The sequence below is a fragment of the Kogia breviceps genome, chromosome 14 (genome assembly GCF_026419965.1).
Source record: "Kogia breviceps isolate mKogBre1 chromosome 14, mKogBre1 haplotype 1, whole genome shotgun sequence".
NCBI lineage: Eukaryota > Metazoa > Chordata > Mammalia > Artiodactyla > Physeteridae > Kogia > Kogia breviceps.
Genome location: NC_081323.1, coordinates 68857112 through 68880343, shown reverse-complemented (window position 1 = coordinate 68880343; position 23232 = coordinate 68857112). Strand labels below are relative to the sequence as shown.

Below are 23232 nucleotides of genomic sequence, written 5' to 3'. Positions count from 1 at the left end.
GCTGGGCCCGTGAGCCATGGCCGCTGAGCCTGCGTGTCCGGAGCCTGTGCTCCGCAACGGGAGAGGCCACAACAGTGAGAGGCGTGCGTACCACAAAAAAAAAAAAAAATTCCAGTGCATTGCATTTAGTTGTTATATCTCCCCCGTCTCCTTTAATCTAGAATGTTTCTCTACGTTCTACACTGTCTACATGACGATGACAATTTTGAAGCGTCTAAGCCAGTTGTTTTGCAGAAGGTCCATCAAAATTTGTATTTCTGACTCCTTCTTCATGATTATCTTCAGGTTAGACATTTTTAGCCCAGGTACTGGAAGGGCAATGTTGTGTCTTCCTTGGTGCGTCACGTTGGGGATATATAAAGTTGGTTTGCCCTAATATCACTGATATTGTTTTATCACTTTAGAAAGGTAGTATCCACCTTTGTAAACGTACCTTTTCCTTTTGTACTTAGTAAACAATCTGTCATGTAATAATTATGGGACTGTGTGAATATCCTGTTCCCCAACTGTCTTTCACCTTATGGTTTGAGAATCCACTGATGATTCTTGACTGAATTGAATATTTTAATGGTGGTCTTTTATTAGGAATTTCTATTTATATCATTCCATCGACATTTATTAGTTGGCTTCTTCTATAGAGATTTTCCTTTCCCTTTTAATTGCTTATCTATGCATTAATGTATATAGTCAGTATGGGACTCATGGATCCTTTTGGAATCACTTCAGTTGTCGTATAATGCATGCTCATACAACATGTCGTGCTCTTGGTCACATATCCTGTGTCTCATGTTTTCTCACAAATAGTTGATTAATCCATCAAGGTCAAGAAATAACAGCAGTGGCTGAGGGAGTATAGAGAAGCCATGCCATCTGTCTAGTGAAGAGACAGTCCATGAGAAACCCAAGACATGAGTTGAGACCTCTGGGATAAGAAGAATTAAAGAGGAGTAGAAGCAAAGGATGGAAATTCCAAGAATGGTCATAGCACATGGAAATGCTAAGAGTCAGGAGTAGCCGATACGAAGAATGGTCATCTTGAAATAGAGAATAGAGTTGTGCGAGGGAAAGATGGAGTGTGTGCAGTGCCCTCCAAGTCAGGATGGGGAGTGGGGTGTTTTCCTGGAGAGAGGGTCCAGGTGTTAGTGAAGAGAGGAAATGTGGAGGGAGAAAGTCAGTGCTCTGTGGAACTAAGCAGGCTAATCATATGGAAGGTGGGTAGTAGGAAGACTCAGAACAGGGCATGTGGTGGGGAAGTTAGCATGCAGGAGGGGCACACAAAGTCTTGAGCTAATTGTTGGTGATGGAAGATGAAAGGGAAAGTAGGAAAGTTCAAAGGACATTGTAGCTAACTTTGGGTATGACGAACGAAGGAAAGAGAGGAAATTCAAGATGACACAAGGATGATGACAGGAGATGACAAGAGATTCACGATGACAGAGAAGGAAGTGAGTGAAGGAAAATGGGGGCAGGGAGGCAGTGTCAGGGACACTGTCCTACTTGTATCTTTCCCAGATCCTGTGTAAATTTGTATAAAGAAGGACTCACCTGTCTAGTGACTAGATCCATTTAGAGTAGAAATGATTAGGGCAGGCTTTTCAAATTTTAATGTGTATAGAAATCCCTTGGAGATCTTGTTAAAATGCAGATTCTGATTCAGTAAGTTTGGGGTGGGGTGTGAGAGTTTGTGTCCTAGGTGGTGTTGATGCTGTGGACCATCCTTTGCATACCAAGAAGTTAGGGGATTTCTATGCAGATAAACCAGGTCTGACAGCCAAGGTTGTGAGGCTGTGAGAGGTACCAGAACAAGCAGTGTCTTTCTCATCCCTAGGGATCGTCTTCATGCCAGGGACCACCCAGATGAAGGCCAAGGACATTCTGTACCGACTACAAGTGTCTAAAGCCAAGGGCATCGTGACCACAGATACCCTTGCCCCAGAGGTGGATTCTATCGCTTCTGAGTGTCCTGCTCTGAAAACCAAGCTCCTGGTGTCTGACCACAGCCGTAAAGGGTGGCTGGACTTCCGATCACTGATTAAGTGAGTTTCTGGTCTGATGAGTGTGCTTTCTGAGGAGTGGCAGGAGAAAGCCACTCACTGCCAAGTGCTGGTAGAGAAGCGGCCAGTGGGAGGAAGCTCACCAGGTCTGAGCTTCTCTTCACAGCTGTGACACTGATTAGCTGTGTAACCTTGGGCTAGTTCCCTCTCCTCTCTTGCCTGCAATTGTTTTACGAATAAAATGAGGAAATTGAACTTCTATGGCTCCCTCGCTAAAATATAATCACCCCTGTGCAAAGGAGATGTGTAAAGTCAGAGGGTTCTTGTGTTGCATTTTCCTTGTAGGTGCGGAATCTGAATATTATTTTAATGTAAATAATTAGCAATGAAAGGAGTTGAACGAAAGGGTAAGATGAATTTTTACGGTGAAACTTGAGACTGAGGAAAAAGTGACCGGCAGCTTTGGGATCAAACACTTTCCATGTCCTATTAGGGGGTGGGTGTCTATAGGGACACCTTGAAGGAAAAGTTAGGGAAGTGCTGAAGGTAAGAAAGACCCCTCCACCTCCAAAACTCTGATTCCGCAAGCCTTCAGGCATTTTTCATATCACACACAAACCATGCTGGATTTGTTTTCTTGAAGTAATTCCACAGTTTTTAAAGCTCTTTACTTCAACCCCCAAGGGCAAATATTACAGTGAAATCACATCTTATGCTAGATTCTGAAGTCAGAGAATTAGATTAAAATAGCTTAAACAAAGAATACTCATTAAAACTCACCTAAATTGCCCAGACTCAGTATGGTATCATTTCTCCACAAGAGCCAGTGCTCATTCCAGCACTGGGATTACTTGCAGCCTCTCTGACTGAGTACTATAGGAAGCTTGCATTTACAATTGTAATAGGCCCAAGAAAGAGACTCTCAGCCAAGGAGAAGCTCCCCGAGAACCAAGGCAGATGGAGGGAGCTGCGGATTCTACCTTCCACTTCTAGCTCACGCTAGGGCAGATGTACATATATATATATTCCTTACACTCTCATTCTGCCTAGCTTTCTCTTTCGCACCCTTCAACACCAAGTTTATGAGGTTAAGTTCCTGTAAAGCTAGTCTGTGTAAAATACAGGGTTAGCAGAGTGACTATAAGCATTAGTATATCGATGACACTGTCTGAGTTTGAATCCTGGCTCTGCAGCTTACTGGCTATATGTCTTCAGGTAAGTTACCTAACCTCTCTGAGCCTCAGTTCTCTCATCTACAAAATGGGCACAAAAGCAGTACTTACCTCTTAGGGTTGCTCTGAAGATTGAATGAGTTCTTATTTGTAGATCATTTAGAGCATTGTCTGGAATCATTGGCAATACTATTTCAATGTTTATTAAAATATAAAGTAATCCATCATATTTTCCCCACTTTTTAAAAAGAAGAAATGTCAGTCCACCTATCCAAGTCACCCATAAACTTTGTTTGGTGCCTAATACTAGGAGTTGCTAACCACAGTTTTCTGACTCCAAGCCTCATATTGCTTCTTTTGCTTCCCCAGAGGATGGAAAAACAGGAATCATGACTTCTGTCCTTTTGTATTGAATCCCTTTGCAGGTCAGAATCCCCAGTTCACACCTGTATTAAGTCAAAGACCCTGGACCCAATGGCCATCTTCTTCACCAGTGGGACCACAGGCTTCCCCAAGATGGCAAAGCACAGCCATGGACTTGCTTTGCGATCTGTCTTCCCTTCATGGTAGGAGAGAGGGCACCAGCTTAGGAGCTGGGCCACACGTCTGGGCTGAAGTGCGCATGTGTATGTGTATTTGCCGGGAAAGGAACTCCTGGTGGAATTGACCCCTTGCTGTTTATCCTTTCTGCTCTCTTCGGTTCAGACCCCTAAGGGTGTGAGACGTATAGACTACGTAGGAGTGTTTGCTGACAGAGGCATCTGAATGACAAAGGAGGCACATTTGGGTCCTGCCTGGGCACCTTCACAGGAGTCAGGAGGAGATGTGGGTGGAAACTGCAGGTGTTCTGCAAACCACACAAATGACAAGCCCCTGTGTCCCTGTCAGTAGCTCCAGGGTTTGGTGGGGAAAGATAAAATGCTCCAGCAATGTGACCTTACGTGACAGGTCCTCTCCTCTCCTCGATTGTGGACAAATTCGGCATAGAGTTTCCCAGTCATGAACTGTTAGGGAAAAATAATAACTGGAACTAAGCCACACCAGGCCACTGCCCTAACCTGGAACAAACATAGAGGCTGAAGCTAGGTTAACCATTTAATCAATTTTAAACCAAACTCTTCTCCTTTCTCCCATTCCCCAACTAGTAATATTCAAACCAGACCACATTCTATATACTTTGTACTTTATTAACCAGACCAGGGGGACAGAGAAGGCTTTTGTAGATAGTTGGTATCTGTGCTAATGATAACAGCTGAATAGCAAAATCCTGGAGGAATGGGGGTGGAGAAAAGGGAAGGATAGTATAGTAGTCAGAATAGTATCTGAGGCCAACTGTATTTTGGAGTTAGCAGGAAATTACTGCAGCTGAAGACGTCTGATGTCCTCTGGTGCCTGTCAGACACAGGCTGGATTCTGGCTGTCCTGGGGTCCCTGCTAGAACCATGGACAGCGGGATCCACAGTCTTTGTCCATCATCTGCCCCAGTTTGACCCCAAAGTCATTGTACAGGTAAGAAGACGAACCTTTCTATATCAACATACTCCCAGAAGAAACTCATTTCCAGCTCAAAGCTGGACCCAACTGAGAAAATACTTTATTTAGCAAAGAAGCCTCTTAGCATAATATAACCCAGGCTCTGGGTTTCTCAAATGTGAAGGACTGACTCAATCATTGTATCAGAATTACATCAAGAGGGAACTTTGAAGAAAACACATATTGCAAACCTTTCCCTAGACCTATGAATCAGACTTTGTGGACCTGGGAACCAGAATATACATTTTGAGAAATGAAAGCAAACAGAACAAGCTCAGGTCTCCTGGATCCTGGCTCTACCAGGGCCAGGTAGCTGGTGTATGAATGTTGTATTTGTGTGGCTACTCAATTTAATGATGTATTTAGAAAAAAAGGTGTTGGAATATGACAGATCTAGTTCAGCATCCCATGGCTGACATTTATTAGTGGTTTCCTTACCACTCTGAGCTTCAGTTTCCTTGTCTGTAAAATGAGAGTCTTAATGGTTACTATCTCCACAGAATTGTTGGGAATATTAATGAGATGACATAGGAAAGGTGTGTAAAGTGCTTAGCCCTGAAACTAGCACAGAGAGAACACTCAGTAAGTGGCAGCAGTTGCTGTTATGCATACACCATGATAATAACTGAGGTCACCTGCGTGAACTCCGTCAACGTAGTTCTCTTCGCTTAAAAATTGTCGTTGTGTCTCCACTCACTCCCCTGCTTTCTATCTCAGAGGCGGACCTGCCCCTTCACCTCTCAATGTCCAACTCCCTCCCGACAACTGCTGCTGATCCTGTTCTTTTCCCTGCCCTTCTGCTTGGAGTCCGTCTCTATTAATCTTTAACTCATTAAACCTTTTCTCCTGTATTTTCAGTCTCTCACTTTTCATTAACTCTACTCCCTCAGTCCATAAGCATATTCAAAGTTCCACATCCTAAGAACACCTTCCCTTCACCCTGGTACACCTTGGACCAGCCCCATCTCTCCTCCCTTAAGGTCAAATTGCTCCACAGAACAATCTCCACTTGCTACAGCCACTGCCTGTTCCCCCGTCTTACTCCTGAACTCTGTAGTCATCCAAGGCTCTGCCCTCAGCTTTCCCTCCCCTCTAAGCAGCTTCCTTTACTTCCATTTCAACAGCAGGTACATCCACCCAGGTGGCTCTCAAAACTGTCCAGTCTTCTCTCTCCAGCCTAGTTCCCCCCTGTTTTTCTGCTGGTTGGTTAAGTTCATCTCATCATCCCTCCAACACCTGAAACTGTACCTCCCACTTCTCATTCCCTGCCCCTGTGTCAATATCTGCCTCTCCGTCATTATTTTCTGCCTGCATCCTGCCTGTCTCTGAGGCACAGAACTGCACAAACCACAATGAATCCACCTCTCTCCTTCCCCCACCAGGTCGAATTCTCCTTCCCCTACAAGGGGTGTCCCCAAAGTCTCAGTGTATTTTAAACTTGAATTATTTCAAAGAATTGAGTCTACAAATTTACCCCAAACCCTGCATTTGAAAGTTTAATTGTTTAATTGACTTTACACTTATTACTTTCATGAATTTTTAAAAATAAACTTTTAAAATTACTTGGTTTCAGCCTCTCCTATTGAAGATGGGAGATAGTGAGTAAAACGAAAAATGTTAAATTAAAAATTTACTATTCAAATTCAGAAAACAAAACTTTCCCTTCATTCCTTCCCTACCCATCCCCTCAACTTAGACTTTCTTGTGTTGCTCCGATAGTACCTGCCACATGCCCTGTATAGAATTCATGCTCAATTTAGGTATTCTGAAAGAATTAACAGATGAATAAATGGGCTCTCCTAGAGGAGAGGTCAGAGTGAAAATGCTAATAACAAATATATGTTTTAAAGCTTAATTGTAAAAATAAAATTTTTTCTCTCCGAACTCTCTAGACTTTATTCAAATACCCTATTACCCAATGCTTTGCTGCGCCCTCTGTATTTCGAATGATTCTGCAGCAGAATTCCACCAGGTATGGTAGAAGTGGCTGTGGTTGGTAACAGGAATCTTCGGGTAGGATTTTAAGTAATCTGATGCACTGTGGTCTGACTGATTTTAGTTATGGTTCTTTGAGGTTACTGTGTGTGTGTGGTGGGGGTGCGGTAAATGTTGGTGGTGATATTTAGCAGCTAGTCTAATTGGTTCTTTAAACAGGATTCAGAGAAGCAAATGAAACAGTGTGCCTTGCATTATTGTGGGTTTTTACTTTTATAAACATTTTGTTGTGAAATAAACATACAGAAAAGTATATAATATATACATTTACAGATTAATGAATTGTTGAAAATAAAACACTCATGCAAGCCCTCACCCAAGGCACAAAAATAGAAAATGGCCAGTGGCCCCAGAGACCTCCTTATGCCTCTCCATCTCCACTAAAGGAATCCACTATCTTGGCTTTTATGGTGTTCATTTCCTTATTTTCCCTCACAGTTTACATAGGAAATTTCCCTAGACAAATTACTTTCCTTGCTTTTGAACTTCGTTTAATTGTACATTATTCGTTCATATCTGGCTTCTTTTTTCAACATTATGTTTCTACGAAGTGTCCGTGTTGTTAAATAATGCTGGAGTTTTTCATTGCTGTATAATGTGACTTTTTATGAAAGTAGCACATTTTTAATCAGTTCTATTATTGGGCATTTGGGTAGGTTTCAGTTTGGAATTATTGATGATTAATTCTGCATTGAATTTTTGAACGTTTACATAAACATGTAAACACACATTGCTGTAGATTTTCTCTGGGAGAGAAATTGCTAGGTCACACTGACATTGCACCCTACTACCTTATTTTCCAAAGTATTGAACCAAGGTATGCTCCCGCTACCAGGGTAGGAGAATTCCCATTGTTCCACATCTCTGGAAATATGTGTTTTTGTCCAAGTTTTAATTTTTGCCAATCTGATGGGTATGTAGTATCATACTGTAATTTTATTTTTGCATTTCCCCATGTTTGTGGATTAATTTTTAACTCACCTGAAATCTGCTCTTTGAACCTTATGGTTGTTTATGTATCTTTTAGTAACTCTGAAATTGAAATGGGTACTTCAAAATCAGAGCTAACATGTTTTAGACATATAAGACTTAAAATATCAGGGAGTTCAATTTATGAAGGTAACTGAAATACAGCTTGATTTTATTCATGAACCCTCAATCTGACAGAATTATGTTTCCAACTGTATTTCAAAGCTCATATTACAGCTACTTGTTGCAACGTTCTTGAGATGGTGAACAAACCCCATAAAAATCCAACCAGGGCATGAATATTGACTCTATTGGAGACTCTGCCCATTTTATGTACTTTGGATGAAGGTCAAGAGGAATGAGGAACATACCCTCAATGAAGCCAGCCCTCCTGTCCATCACCACAGGCTCTGTATATATGAGGACAGGGTGACAAGGGATTCTGCCACCTCCCTCATCCCTACGAGCTGGCTCAGCTCAGCCCTGTGCAAGGTGGTACTGAGACCCCAACCACTTCTACCCATTTCCTTCAGGGAATCCATCATTATTTTGTGATGATTTTTATATTATTTATGGAAATCTTCATGGGGAAAATAGATGAGAGGATTTACATCGCACAATGTACCTAGCAAACTACTGCAAATGTTCACAGCGGACTTTTCTGTTCTCTCCCAAATTCCTGCTCTCAGGGCTGTTACCTGGGATCCTTCTCTTCACTTACATGAACCCCGGTCTTTCTTGATGTCCCAAGCAATTCACTTCCAACCCCTAATTTGTGTTCTCCAGCCAGAAACACCAAAGACCTTCAGTTCACATAAGCCCACTCTTCCCAGAAAGCGGTAGAGTTCTATTACCCTCCCAGCATATCCTTGGGGTCTTATCCCTCAGCCCTTATGGTTTATAAAGATATCCCTCTTAGCCACATAGAATGCTTAGAATGTGTTCCAAGCACACTTTTCTCCCTCTTGTTACATCAACATCCATATTCAATCCTGATCTCCCTGATTTAACCCATGAGCCTCACCACCACCACCACCTACCCCTGCCAGATGAGTTAACAGGCAACAACAGGAAGTGACTTCCACTTGGACTTGACCACCAGTAAAATGCCCAGAAGGCAAGTGAGAAGGTGAAGGAGCAGAAGGATGAATGATCCAGATGACAATGCTCTGAGCTCTCCCTGGGGCTGGGCAGAGTGCCCAAGCCCAATCTGCGGAGGCTCTGTTGACACCTTGCCTTCCCCTCAGTCTCAGGTTCCCCACCCTGGAGCACTGCTGTACTGGTGGGGAGGCCCTGCTGCCCGAGGAGCAAGAGCTGTGGAGAAGACAGACAGGCACTCTGCTCTACCAGGCCTATGGACAGTCAGAAACGGTAGGTGAATGGTCCCTCTGGGCCAGTCACGATGTGCTCATCTACTGAACCCAGCAGATGAGCTGAATCCTGCTATGAGTGTGTGCAGAGGCCCCACTGTGCACACAGCATTGCTGAAAGCCAATGGGAGCCTCCAGAGCTCTAGGCTAATTTGTCCCAAGTAAATTTGCAGAGAAGACAATTGCAGCTCATCAACTTGTCAAAAAACCAATGTGCTGAAAACTATTGGGCAAAAATTTAGAAAGGGGTCTAAGGACATGGTGCCACTGTACCTGTGATAATTAGTTTAAGGGAGCCCAGGAGGGGTACTGGCATAGAAGGCACTCTCCAGAAACATGGAAGCCACCACTGCAAGTCCTGTCCACTTCACTGTCCCTTCCTAGGCAGCAACCACAGGAGCAGGCAGGAGCTAGCCCCGGAAGTTCACTAGTTCATTTCTGGGTGTTTATGAGGAGAGCACACAGCTTTGATTGTGAGACACTAGCAGGAGGAGAGATCTTCTATATACTCGCCACACACACACACACACACACACACACACACACACACACACACACACACACACACAGACACAGTGTGATCCCAAAGAGGATCACTGACCGGTCAGGTGGGCAGGACATGCAGAGAATAATGCATGTCTTGAACCTCAAGGACTTTATCCATGATAGTGTGGGCAGGTATCTCACTTCTAACACATTTTCAATGCATTTCCGATGCTGGACAGAGCCACTTTCCCCTACTTCCCTATCATCCCTTTAGCTGACAGAGGGATGACTGTCATCTCAGGGCCTGTAGCAAAATAGCTGTTTCAGTCCCAACTGACATACTTTTCTGACATTATTTTGAAAAAATAAATAAATAATCAGTTACTGGGTCTGATTCCGGGATTGAGAAATTTTAAGACTCTAGGTCTGTCCTTGCTGGTTCACAGTTTGCATTCAGGCAAGAAGGGTGAGGTTACAACTATGCGCTACACCCATGACACTAGTCCCTTTGCATCAGCTATTCATAACACAGAATACTCCCCGATACCCGGATGATGCTTTATTTCTCCAAACATTTTCACACCTATACACTCATCTCTGCAACATTTTCCACATGCCTAGAGTGTGAGCAGTGACATTGCAGAGGGGAAAGTACTTCCTCTCTCAGGAGCTCAGACCACAGTTCAGATCTCACTCTTGCCAGTTATAGGCTTCGAGACTGTAGGCATATCATTGAATCTTGCAGGGTCTAGCTTCCCCATCTCCAAAATGGAAATATAATGCCAATCTTGCCAGGTTATGATAAGGTAAATGAAAGAAAGTACACAAAGCTCTGGGCACATTGTCCAACCCCTACTGCAGTTATGGTTGTCACTGTTTTAAGGTAGGTATTGTGTTTAGATGCCGGGGGTGCAGAGGTGGATGGGACAGTCCCTATTCTCTAAATGCTCATTATCTACTGAGGAAACAGACAAGCAACAAAAAAGTGCAGGGAAAAATACCACAGAAAGAGAATCTCCCAACTTCATTTTATTAGGGCCTGAATGATGGCTGGTGGTAGTTGTTTACTGAATACTTGGTGTGTGTCTGGCACACACTCACAAGCACTCGATGAGCGATAATGTTATAATTACCCCCCTTTGACAGAGGAGGAGATCAAGGGGGATTACTTGGTACATAGCTATTGAGTGGTGGAGTCAAGATTCAAACCTTGGTCGCTCTGTGTGTAAAGCGCTTAACTTTAGGAAGAATGATAATTTAGAGAACCATAAAGAAGGAATAAGGTTCATCAGGAAGACATAGCGGGTAGGAGAACAACGTGAACAATCTGAATAATCGCAACACAGCTCTGAGAAGCAGTTGAGGCAGCTACGAGTAAATGGTTGTTAAATATACTCATAGCCCTCCCCGGCAAATGGACACATGTCTAGCATACAGTGGGCACTCCACACCCTACATTACATGCCCACAGCCCTGGGCTCACTCCTCTGCTTCTTCGTGGTCTCTCCCACTGGACTCTGTAGCCCCAGCACTGGGCTCAGGCCCAGTCCATGTCAGGTGCAGTGAATGTCTGCTGACTAGAGTTGGGTTGATGCCTTCTAGCTTCGCCACGAGGGCTCTTTGCACAGCATCAAATGACATCTGTGAGCAAGGATGCTGTGTTTCTGTGATCAGCCTGGACGCTCGGCCAACCCCAGTTCTCTTCTTTTGTGAACAGGGAGTAAGTTGTGGCACTCTCCGGGAGATGAAGATCAAGCCGGGTTCCATGGGGAAGGCCATCCCACCCTACGACATTCAGGTCTGGTGGTAAAGACACTGGCAGAGAGCAGTTAGTGCTCGGCTAGGGTTGGACCATCGTGTGACACGAGGTGACAGAACCAGTCCTGCCTCCCCCGGTTGCCCTTCCTCTTCTCCGCCTACTTTTCCTCCAATTTCCTGGGGAGGTTTCAGTTGGGACCTGCAGTGTCCTGGGCATGAGTGCAGCCTGCCAGGACAGCCAGAGGCCTCACGCACCGAGCCTGGGAAAGAGTACTTGCAGTAGCGCAGGCGGCTCTCTCCACTGCTGGTGCTTTTAATTGTTCCTGATCCGTGTTTTCTAGCTTGAAGACACATTTGTGATGTCTGTATATGCATGAAACACATAGACCCATGGCTTGGGTTTCACCATTTGCTGATTTCAAAGACTTTTGACAGTTTTATTCTATTTTCTGACAGGGCTCCTCTACCACAACCTCCCACCCCAGTTACCCCTGCTGTGTCACATGAATGAGCCAGGCAGTGTTTGGGTGGGGCAGGAGTGCTGGGGATCCCTGCAGGGTGGGATTCACAGGTCTCTTGCTCCAGATCATTGATGACAAGGGCAACATCCTGCCTCCCAACACTGAAGGAAACATTGGCATCAGGATCAAGCCCACCAGGCCCATAGGCGTCTTCATGTACTATGAGGTAAGGACACACCATCTGCCCCCATACAGGCCCAAGAATCCTTGCAGGGAGCTGTGTAGCTGATAAGGGACTGGACTGAACTCTGCATCCTGAGACTTCTTCCTTCTTCCTTTATTCACTCCAAGTCAATGAAACCTGTTCTAATTAATCTCAAAGCTCATAGTGTGTTCTCATGTCCCTTTCTGTCATAACCCTCCTGGCACTTATGGGCTGACTGATGAGGTAGAAAACAGCCTGGCTTCAAAACCACCAGACTTGGGGTCCAGTGATCTCTCGTGGTTAAGAATGCTGGCTTTACTGGGTTCACATCATACCACCCCACTTACCAAGAGGGTGCAAACAAATCTATTAATCTTGCTGAGCCTCCAGGGTCGCTATTATCGCCACTTTAAAGAGGAAGAGACTGCAGATTGGAAGCTTTACATGTCTTTCCCATGTCAAATAAATGGCAGGTCTAGGCTTCAAAGTGGTGTGTCTTGGACCCCAAGCTCTAAATGAGAAATCCAGGGACTACAGAAACCTACAATAGAGTATAAGGAAACCTGCTGTAACTCTTCATCAGACAAACTGTAGCTAGCAGTGGCCACTAAGAGGAAATCCTCAGCTTCCAAGATGGACCGTAGAAGGGTAGACAGACCCTGAAATTGATCTCAGACTCCATCTCCTTTCTACAGAGTCCCAGCCGCTGGTGTCACTGTTGTGATCACACTATGGCCTTGGGTGGGTGGGTGGGGTCCTGCCCCTCTGTGGTACTATTGTCCAGAAGCAATCATGCAAGCCTTAGCCTTAATTCTCAGTAGCACAGTTTAGAGGTTGGCTAAAAGGGAAAATGAACACAGAGTAACAGGTGTATAGATCAGCAGTTCTTAATACTGCCTGCATGTTAAAATCATTTGAGGGATTCTTTTTTTTTAAATACTTGGATCCAATGCAGAGATTCTGGTTAAGTTAAACTGGGGTGGTCCAAAGCCATGACTTTAAAAAAATTGTACATAATATATTTTATTTTGCAAAGATGTCTTCACATATGGCCACACTGATTTCCTTCATTTCACATGTTCTCATGGCAATGAGACATGTCACTCTTCCATTGAGATTTGTTGGCTTATTTTCTGTTCATTTTCTTTTTATTGAGGCATATACATACATATATATATATGATATAAAATTTACCCTTTTCACCATTCCTGAGAATACAATTCAGTAGCATTGAGTAAAATTTACAATATTGCACAACCATCACCACGATGCATCTGCAGAAAATTTTCATCATCCCCAGAAGAAATTCTGTTCCTATTAACAATATCTCCCTAGTCCCCATCTCCTCATCATTTGGTAACCTCTAATGGTACCATTTGTCTTTAAGAACTTGCCTATTTTAGTTACCTCATATAAGTGGAATCATACAACATTTGCCCTTTTGTGTCTGGCTTATTTCACTTAGCACAATGTTTTCAAGGCTCATCCATGTTTTAGCAAACTGTCATCTTTTTGAGACTGAATAATATTCCATTGTATTTATATATCAAGTTTTGATGGACATTTGGGTTGTTTCCACCTTTTGGCCTTTATGAATAATGCTGCTATGAACACTGATTGTGCAAGTAACTGTTTGGGTCCCTGCTTTCCCTTCTTTTGGTTATATACCCAGAAATGGAATTGCTAGATCATATAGTAATTCTGTTTAACTTTTTGAGGAATTGCCGTACATGTTTTCCACATGCACAAGGGTTTTCGTTTCCTCATATCCTTACACACACTAGCTTTTTTTCAGTTTATTTTTAATAATGGCCATTCTAATGGGTTTGAAGCGGTAACTCATTGCGGTTTTGATTGACATTTCTCTAATGACTGGCATCTTTCACGTTCTTATTGGCCATTTGTATATCTTCAGATAATTGTCTATTCAAGTTATTTGCCCATTTTTAATTGGGTTGTTCATTTTTCTGTTGTTTCTAAGTTGTAAGAGTTCTTTATGTAGGCTGGATATTAATTCCTTATCAGATATGCAAATTATATGCTTTGCAAATATTTTCTCGCATTCAGTGGGTTGTCTTTTCACTTTCTTGATAGTATCCTATGACATACAAAGTTTTTAAATTTGGTGAAGAACATTTTATCTATTCAATACTTTTTCTTTTATTTCCTGTGCTTTTGATGTCATATTCAATAAATCATTGTGAAATCCAAGGCAAGATTTTCCTCTATGTTTTCTGCCAAGAGTTTCATAAGCTCAGCTCTTACATTTAAGTTTTTGATCCATTTTGAATTAATTTTTGTGTATGATATAAGGTAACTTCATTCTTTTGCATGTGGACATCCAAGGTTCCAAGCACCATTTGTTAAAAAGACTGTCTTTCCCACTGAATGGTCTTGGCACCCTTGCCTAAAATCAATTGACAGTATATGTGAGGGTTACTTTTTGGGTTCTCTATGCTATTCCACTGATCTGTATGTCTCTTTTTATGAACGTATCACATTGTTTTGATTGCTGTAGCTTTGAAGTAAGTTTCTGAAATCAGGAATGTAAGTCCTCCAACTTTTTTCTCCTTTCTAAAGGTTGTTTTTGCACTTTGGGATCCCTTGAGATTTTATGTGAATTTTAGGATGGGTTTTTCTATGTCTGCAAAAAACAGCATTGAAATTTTGACAGGGATTGCATTGTATCTGTAGAAAATGTTGGGCAGCATTGTCACCTTAATATTGTCTCAAATCAATGAATATGGGATGCTTTTCCATTTATTTGTCTTCTTTCTCTTTTTCAGCAGTGATTTTTAATCTTCAGTGTACAAGTCTTTCACCTTCTATACTAAATTTATCCTTATTATTGTATTCTTATTGATGTTTTCTTAATTTCTTTTTGGATTGTTAATTGTTAAAGTATAGAACTGCACCTTAAGTTTTGTGCACTGATTTTCTTTCCTACAACTTTGCTGAATTCCTTTATTAGCTCTAACAGTTTGTGTCTGTGTGAGAAAGTTTTTTAGGGTTTTGTACATGTAAGATCACGTTATCTGTGAACAGATCTAGTTTTAATTCTGTTTCATTTTGGTGCCTCATTTCTTTTTCTTGCCTAATTGATCTGGGTAAACTTCCAATACTTTGTTGAGTAGAAATGGTGAAATCAGGCTCTCCTGTCTTGTTCTTGATCTTAAGAGAAAATCTTTCAGTCTTTCACCAGTGAGAATGATGTTAGCTATGCTTTTTTAAGAAAAATATATGGTCTTTGTCATGTTGAGGATGTTTCCTTCTATTCCTAGTTTATTAAATAAACTGAGTGTTTTTATCATGAAAGGGTAGTGTATTTTGTTAAATGCTTTCTCTGCATCAATTGAATAGATATGTGGTCCCCCAGTCCCCACTGTCATTCTATTAGCATGGTTCATTACATTGATTTTCATATGTAGAACCAGGAATAAATCCCACTTGGACATGGTATATAATCCTTTTAATATGTTGCTGAATTCTGTTTTCTAGCATTTTGCTGAGAATTTTGCCCCAATTATTCATAAGGGTCTCTAGTGTTCTTTTCTTGTAGTATCTTTGCCTGGATTTGGTGTCAGAGTAATGTTGATGTAGTAGATTGAGTTAAGGAGTATGTCCCTCCTCTTCAATTTTTTGGAAGAGCATGAGAATAATTGGTATTAATTCTTCTTTAAATGTTCAGGAGAATTCACCAATGAAGCCTAAAGGTCTGGGGCTTTTTTTCAGGGTGGGGAGGGATGAGAGGGTTGATTACTGATTCAATCTCCTTACTAGTAGTTATAGTTCTATTCAGATTTTTAATTTCTTCATGATTCATTTTTTGTAGGTTATGTGTTTCTAGAAATATGCCTCTTTCATCTAGATTATCGAGTCTTTTGGTAATAATTGTTCATCGTGTTCTCTTACAGAGTTTTCTTTTTTTGAAATGTAAAATTGCTAGTAATATCTCCTTTTGCATTTCTGATTTTAATAATTTGAATCATCTCTTTTTTTCTTAATATAGCTAAACATTTGTCAATTTTTGATCTTATCAAAGAACCAACTTTTGGCTTTATTTGTTCTCTCTATTGTTTTCCTATTCTCTATTTTATTATTCTTAGATCCAAACTTATTTCCTTCTTTTGCTAGCTTTGGATTTAGTTTGCTCTCCTCTTTGTTGTTACTTAAGGTGTTAAATTATTGACGTGAGATTTTTTTTTTTCCTAATGTAGGCATTTAAAATTCCTTCTCAGCACTGCTTTTGTTACAATGACAAGTTTTGGTATGTTGTAGTTTGGTTGTTATTGATCACAATGTAATTTCTAATTTCCCCTGTGATTTCATTTTTGACTTATTGATTGTTTAAGACTGTATTGCTTAATTTTCTACATATTTGTGAATTTCTCACTTTTCTTTTTGTTGTTAATTTTTAATTTCATTCTATGTGATCAGATAAGATACCTTGTGTTATTTCAGTCTTCTAAAATGTAGTAATCTTTGTTTTGTGGCATATTATGTGGCCCATCCTATAGAATGTTCCATGTACATTTGAGAAAAATGTGTGTTCTGTTGTTCTTAAGCAGGATATTTTATATATCGGTCAGATCCAATTGGTGTGTAGTGTTAGTCAAGTCCTCCACTTCATTATTGACCTTCTTTCTGGTTGTTCTATCCATTATTGAAAGTAATATATTGAACTCTACAAGTGTTATTGTAGAACTGTATATTTCTCCCTTCAATTCCATCAATGTTTATTTTATATAATTTGGAGTTTTGATTTCTCCCTTTAATTCTGTCAGCGTTTGCGTCATATATTTTGGCACTATGCTGTTAGGTGCATATACTTTTCTGAATGTTATATAGTCTCAGTGAATTAATTTTTTTTCAGTATATAATGTCCTTTTTCTGTCACTTGTACCAGTTTTCAACTTCAAGCTTATTTTGTCTGATATTATTAGATAGTCACCCTAGCTCTCTTTGGCTCCTATTTGTAGGGAATGTCTTTTTCCATCTTTTCAACCCACTTGTGTCTTTGAATCTGAAATGAGTCTCTTATAGGCAGTGTAGAGTTGGATCATGTTTTATCATCTATTCTGCAAATCTCTGCCTTTGGATTGGAGAGTTTCATCCATTTACACTTAAAGTAATTATTGATAAGGAAAGACTTACATATGCCATTTTGCTATTCATCTTCTGTATGTCTTAATGCTTTTTTGTCCCTCATTTCCTCCACTACTGCCTTCTTTTGTGTGTAGTTGATAGTTTGTAGTAACACATTTTGCTTCTCTTCTAATTTACTTTGGTTTATATTCCTTAGATATTTTCTTCATGGTTACTATGGGGATTACATATAACATCCTAAAATGATAACAATCTAATTTGTATTGATACCAAATTAACTTCAATTACATACAAAAGCTGTACTTCTAAGCATTATGGTGGTGTGAGAAAATCCCTTTGTCTCTCTCCTTTAATCTACAGCTAGTAAAACATCCATAACTCAACATCGGTTCCTCTGCTCAACATACCAGGTCACAAGAGAGATCTACACATCTGTAATCTGAAGGTGGGTGGGTTGGAACACATAGAGGAGGCAGAACCAGTGCCCATGATACTGGCCTCCTGGCTATCATGGCTGAGCCACAGCCCCAGAGAATCCAGTAGCAGCAGCAAAGGTGACACACATGACTCTGGCTTCCAGCTGCAGCAGTGCCCATGGCCACCGAGAACTGGGCAGCAGTAGAAGTGAGCCCCATGACCCCCGTCCCTTCAGCCACAGGAGCACATGAAACTCCAGACCACTGCTTGTGGTGGTGGTGCCCATGAACTTGACAACCACTGACCCCAGCTTCTACCCCTCCCTCCAGCTTCCCCCACTGGGGTAGCAGTGGCTGCAACCTAGGAAACCCAAGCCACAGCGGAAGCTTCTGCCATACCAGTGCTCCTGGTGGTGATGCTAGCAACAGACGTGACACCAGTAACAGCAAGGCACCAGTGACCCCAGGGGCACAAGAAGCAATTATGAGGGCGTGGAGCCACACCTTCCACAGAGACAGTGGAAGATGGAAAGTACAGATTCTCAAATACCACAAGAGGCAGTCTGGAAAGACGAACCAAAAACTTGTGCTATAGTGCCACCTACTTAAAAACAAAGGAAAAACCTCTAGTTACCAATTGTTGGTTTGTTAGAAACAAAGTAAGCAAAACTTTATCTATTAAGAAAGGTGTTGGATACTTCAAATGTACTGGCACAGGAACATCTCATCAAGCACCATGAAAAACGATAGCAATGCAGTATGCCAAAAAAGAAATGACAATTTTCCAGAAACCAAACTGAAAATCACAGAAGAACATGCTTTTAACTGATGGAGAATTCAAAATAGCTATCATGAAGAAACTCAATGAGCTACAAGAAAACTCAGAAAAGCAATTCAATCAGCTCAGAATAAAGTTGATGAACAGAGGAATACTTTACAAAATAGATTGGTTACACTAAAAAAGAAACAAACAAATTCTGGAGCTGAAGAACTCAATAAAATGAGATAAAGAATGTACTAGAAACAATTGGAAATAGAGCAGACCATATGGAAAGGAGAATTAGTGAGCTCAAAGATAGTAATCTAGAAATGATTCACATAGGAGAGAGAAATAAGTTTTTAAAAAATGAAGAAACTGATCAGACTCCATTAGAAAAGATAACATAAGGATAATTGGTATTCCACAGGAGGAGAGAAGATGAGATTAGAGAGCATGTAAATAAATAAGAAATAATAGCTGAGAACCCCCCAAACCGGGTGAAGGAACTGGATATATGACTCTGCAGCTGATAGAACACCTAATTGTCTCAGTGCAAATAGACCAAGGCACATTATATTAAGCTATAAAAATCAATGATAAAAAAAGAATTTTAAAGGCAGTGGGGAAAAAAAGACATTATCCTGCAAAGGTACCTGCATTGGCCTATCAGCAGATTTCTCAGTAGAAACTCTACAGGCCAAGAGAGAGTGAAATGACACATTCAAATTGTTGAAAGATAAAAACTGTCAGCCAAGACTATTCAAACCAGCAAAGTTATCCTTCAGGTATGAAGGAGAAATAAAGGTTTTCCCTGACAAACAAAAGCTGAGGGAGTTCATTGCCACTAAACCTGCCTTACAAGAAATGTTGAAAGGAGCTCTTCTACCAAAATGAAAAGACAAAGGTACACAAAACATTGAGTATATAGAATCAGAAAATTGCAACTCTATATTAAACAGTTACAGCATAAAAGGGGGAAAGCAGTAAAAATAATTAAGGTACTTCAATCTGATAACAAACTTACAGTATAAAAGAAGATAATTTGAGACACACACAGAGTATAAAAGGGGAAAAGGAAAACGATGTAACCTGCATAGGCAAATGAGATAAGATGTTATCTACAGAAAAGGGCTATTTTATTTATGAGACATTTTATGCAAACCTCATGGTAACCACAAAATGAAACATAAAAAAAGAATAAGCTTAAGAAAAAACAAAGAAAACCACCAAACTAAAATGGCAGATAGAAACACAAGGAAAAAAACAAAACAAAACAAAACCCCAAAAAACCCCCAAACAAACAACCACAAAAAAAGTGTCAATACAGAGCAAGCAGAAAACAAAAGATAAAATGTCAGAACTAAGTCCTCATATATCATCAGTGATCACCCTAAATGCCAATGGATTAGAGTCACCAATCAAAAGAGACACAGTGGCTGGATGGATTAAAAAACAAGATCCAACTATATTCTGCCTCCAGGAGACTCATCTCAGCTCTGAATACAAAATAGGCTCTGAGTGCAGGGATGTGAGATGATATCCAAGCAAAGGACAGCCAAAACAAGTGGGTGTAGCTATATTCATAACAGACAAAATAGACTTCAAGCCAAGAAAGATAAGAAGAGCAAAAGATGAACATTACATAATAATAAAGGAGATAATCCTTCAAGAATATAAGATATTTATTAACATATATACAGTCAACCCTCCAGATCTGCAGGTTTTACATCCACAGATTCAACTAACTGCAGATCAAAAAAAATTCAGAACACAATTCCAGAGAGAAGCAGAAAGCAAATCTAACTTTGTTGTGTGCAGGCAACTATTTGCATAGCATTTACATTGTATTAGGTATTATAAGTAATCTAGAGATGATATAAACTTTACAGGAAATTGTACATTATATATAAATTATAAGAGACTTGAGCATCCTCAAATTTTGGTATCTGCAGGGGTTCCTGGAACCAACAACTGTATACACCTAACCTAGAAGCAACAAAATATATACAGCGATTATTAACAGACCTAAAGGGAGAAATTGATGGCAGCACAATAATAGTAGGAGACGTTAACACTCCACTTACATTAATGGATAGATCATTTGGACAAAAAGTCAACAAGGAAACAATGGTCTTAAGACCAAATGGACTGAATAGATTTATATAGAACATTCTATGCAAAAGCAGCAGACTACACATTCTTCTCAAGTGCACATGGAACATTCTGAAGGTTAAGCAATGTATTTGGACACAAAGTAAGTCTCAATAAATTTAAGAAGACAGAAATCCTTTCAAGCATCTTTTCTGAATATAATGGTATGAAACTAGAAATCAACTACAAGAAGAAAGCTAGAAAAGTCACAGATATGTGGAGACTAAACAACATGGTACTGAACAACTACTGTGTCAAGGGAGAAATTAAAGGAAAAAGTTAAAAATACCTTCAGACAAATAAAAATAAAAGTATAACATACCAAAATCTGTGGTTTGCAGCAGAAGTGGTACTAAGGGGAAGTTTATAGTGATACAGGCCTACGTCAGGAAACAAAAAAAGTCTCAAACTATTTAACCTTACACTTAAAGGAGTTAGAAAAAGAACAGCTGAAGCCCAAAGTCAGTAGAAGGAAGGAAATATTAAAAGTCAGAGCAGAAACAAATGCAATAGAGACTTAAAAGACAATAGAAAAGATCAATGAAAGAAAGAGCTGGTTCTTTGAAAAGATAAACAAAATTGACAAACCTGTAGCTCAATTCAAAGGAAAAAAGAGAGAAGGCACTGATAAATAAAATAAAAAACAAAAGAGGCATAATAACAATGGATACTACAGAAATACAAAAGATTATTAGAATATTATGAACAAAAAATGGACAACCTAGAATAAATGGAAACATTCTTAGAATCATGCAACCTTCTAACATTGAATCATGAAGAAATAGAAAATCTGGATAGACTGATCAACCTTAAGGAGATTGAAACAGTAATTGAAAACCTCCCAGAAAGCCAGATGGCTTCACTGGTGAACTCTACCAAACATTCAAAGAAGACTTAATACCTATCATATTCAAACTATTCCAAAAAATTTAAGAGGAAGGACTGTTTCCTAACTCATTTTACAAGGCCAACATTAGACTGATACCAAACCAGACAAGGATAACATACACGAAAAAAAAAATTGCAAGCCAATATCTGTGATGAACATAGATGCAAAAGTTATCAACAAAATATTAGCAAACCTAATACAACAATACATTAGAAGGATTATACGCCATGATGGAGTGGGACTTATTACAGGGATCCAAGGATGGCTCAGTATATGCAAATCAAGCAACGTGATACACCACATTAACAAAACAAAGAATAAAAATCATATGATTATCTCTACAGTTTTAGAAAAATCATTTGACAATGTTTAACATACATTTATGATTAAAAATAACTCTCAATAAAGTGGGGATGGAAGGAATATACCTCAACATAATAAAGTCCATTTATGACAAACCCACAGCTAAAACCATACTCAACAGTGAGACACTGAAAGCCATCCCTCTAAAATCAGGAAGAAGATGAGGATGAGCATCCTCACCCCTCTTATTCAACATAGTATTGGAAGTTCTAACCACAGCAGATAGGCAAGAAAAAGAAATAAAAGGCATCCAAATTGGAAAGGTGACAAATTTTACTTGTCACCTTATTTGCAGATGACCTGATTTTATATGTAGAAAACAGTAAAGGCACCACTAAAAACTATTGCAACTAATAAATGAAAAGATGAAAGTTGCAGGGTACAAAATCAGTATACAAAAATCTGTTGCATTTATATACAATAACAATGAACTAGCAGAAGAATACATTAAGAAAAAAATCCCACTTACAATCACAACAGGTTGAATAAAATCCTTAGGAATAAATTTAACTAAGGAGGTGGAAGACCTGTACACTAAAAACTATAAGACATTGTTGAAAGAAATTGAAGAAGAAGCAAAGAAATGGAAAACTAGTTGATGCTCATGCGTTGGAAGGATTAACATTGTTAAAATGTTCATTTTACCTAAAGTAATCTGCAGATTCAGTGCAATCCATATCAAAATCGCAATAACATTTTTCACAGAAATAGAACAAAAAATTCTAAGTTTGTCTGGAACCACAAAATATCCCAAGTAGCCAAAGCAATCCTGACTGAGAAAATAGAACAAAGTGGGAGGTATCACACTTGTTGATTTCAAATCATACTACAAAATTATACTATTCAAAATAATTTGGCAGAAAAACAGACACATAGATCAATGGAAATATTTGAGAGCCCAGAAATAAACTCACATGTATACGGACAACAAATTTATGACAAGGGAGCCAAGAATCTACAATGGAGAAAAGTTAGTCTCTTTAATAAATGGTGTTGGGAAAGCTGGACAGCTACAGAAAAAAGAGTGAAACTAGACCACTATCTTACATCATATACAAAAATTAACTCAAAATGGATTAAAAACTTGAATGTAAGACCTAAAACCATAAAACTCCTAGAAGAAAACATAGAGAGTGTGCTCTTTGACATTGGTCTTAGCAATATATTTTTGGCTATGTCTCCTCGGGCAAGGGCAACAAAAACAAAAGTAAACAAATGGGACTACACCAAACTAAAAAGCTTCTGCACAGCAAATGAAACCATCAACAAAACAGAGAAGGACAAGTGCTTCCTTGGTGGTGCAGTGGTTGCGAGTCCGCCTGCCGATGCAAGGGACACGGTTTTGTGCTGCAGTCTGGGAAGATCCCACATGCCACGTAGCGGCTAGGCCCGTGAGCTATGGCTGCTGGGCCTTTGCGTCCGGAGCCTGTGCAATGGGAGAGGCCAAAACAGTGAGAGGGCCATGTACCTCAAAAACAAACAAACAAAACAAAACAGCCATAGACAGTACATAAGTAAATTGGATGGCTGTATTAAAAAAACGAAACAAAACAAAACAGAGAAGGACAAAGACCTGTGATGTCACTCATATGTGGAATATTAAA

General features: G+C 40.1%; 2 protein-coding genes across 4 annotated transcripts in view; one reads left to right on the top strand and one right to left on the bottom strand.

Moving 5' to 3' along the window:
- Positions 1 to 23232, bottom strand: part of LOC131740776 (acyl-coenzyme A synthetase ACSM5, mitochondrial-like) — a 131555-nt gene that overhangs the window by 73189 nt on the left and 35134 nt on the right.
- Positions 1 to 23232, top strand: part of LOC131740805 (acyl-coenzyme A synthetase ACSM1, mitochondrial) — a 61156-nt gene that overhangs the window by 27988 nt on the left and 9936 nt on the right. For all 3 annotated transcript variants that reach the window (XM_067013286.1, XM_067013285.1, XM_059037081.2), the window contains 7 exons: positions 1829 to 2036; positions 3592 to 3732; positions 4516 to 4675; positions 6592 to 6671; positions 8911 to 9034; positions 11237 to 11317; positions 11863 to 11964. In XM_067013286.1, the coding sequence (XP_066869387.1) occupies positions 1829 to 2036; positions 3592 to 3732; positions 4516 to 4675; positions 6592 to 6671; positions 8911 to 9034; positions 11237 to 11317; positions 11863 to 11964 (896 nt within the window). The remainder of the gene's footprint in view (positions 1 to 1828; positions 2037 to 3591; positions 3733 to 4515; positions 4676 to 6591; positions 6672 to 8910; positions 9035 to 11236; positions 11318 to 11862; positions 11965 to 23232) is intronic.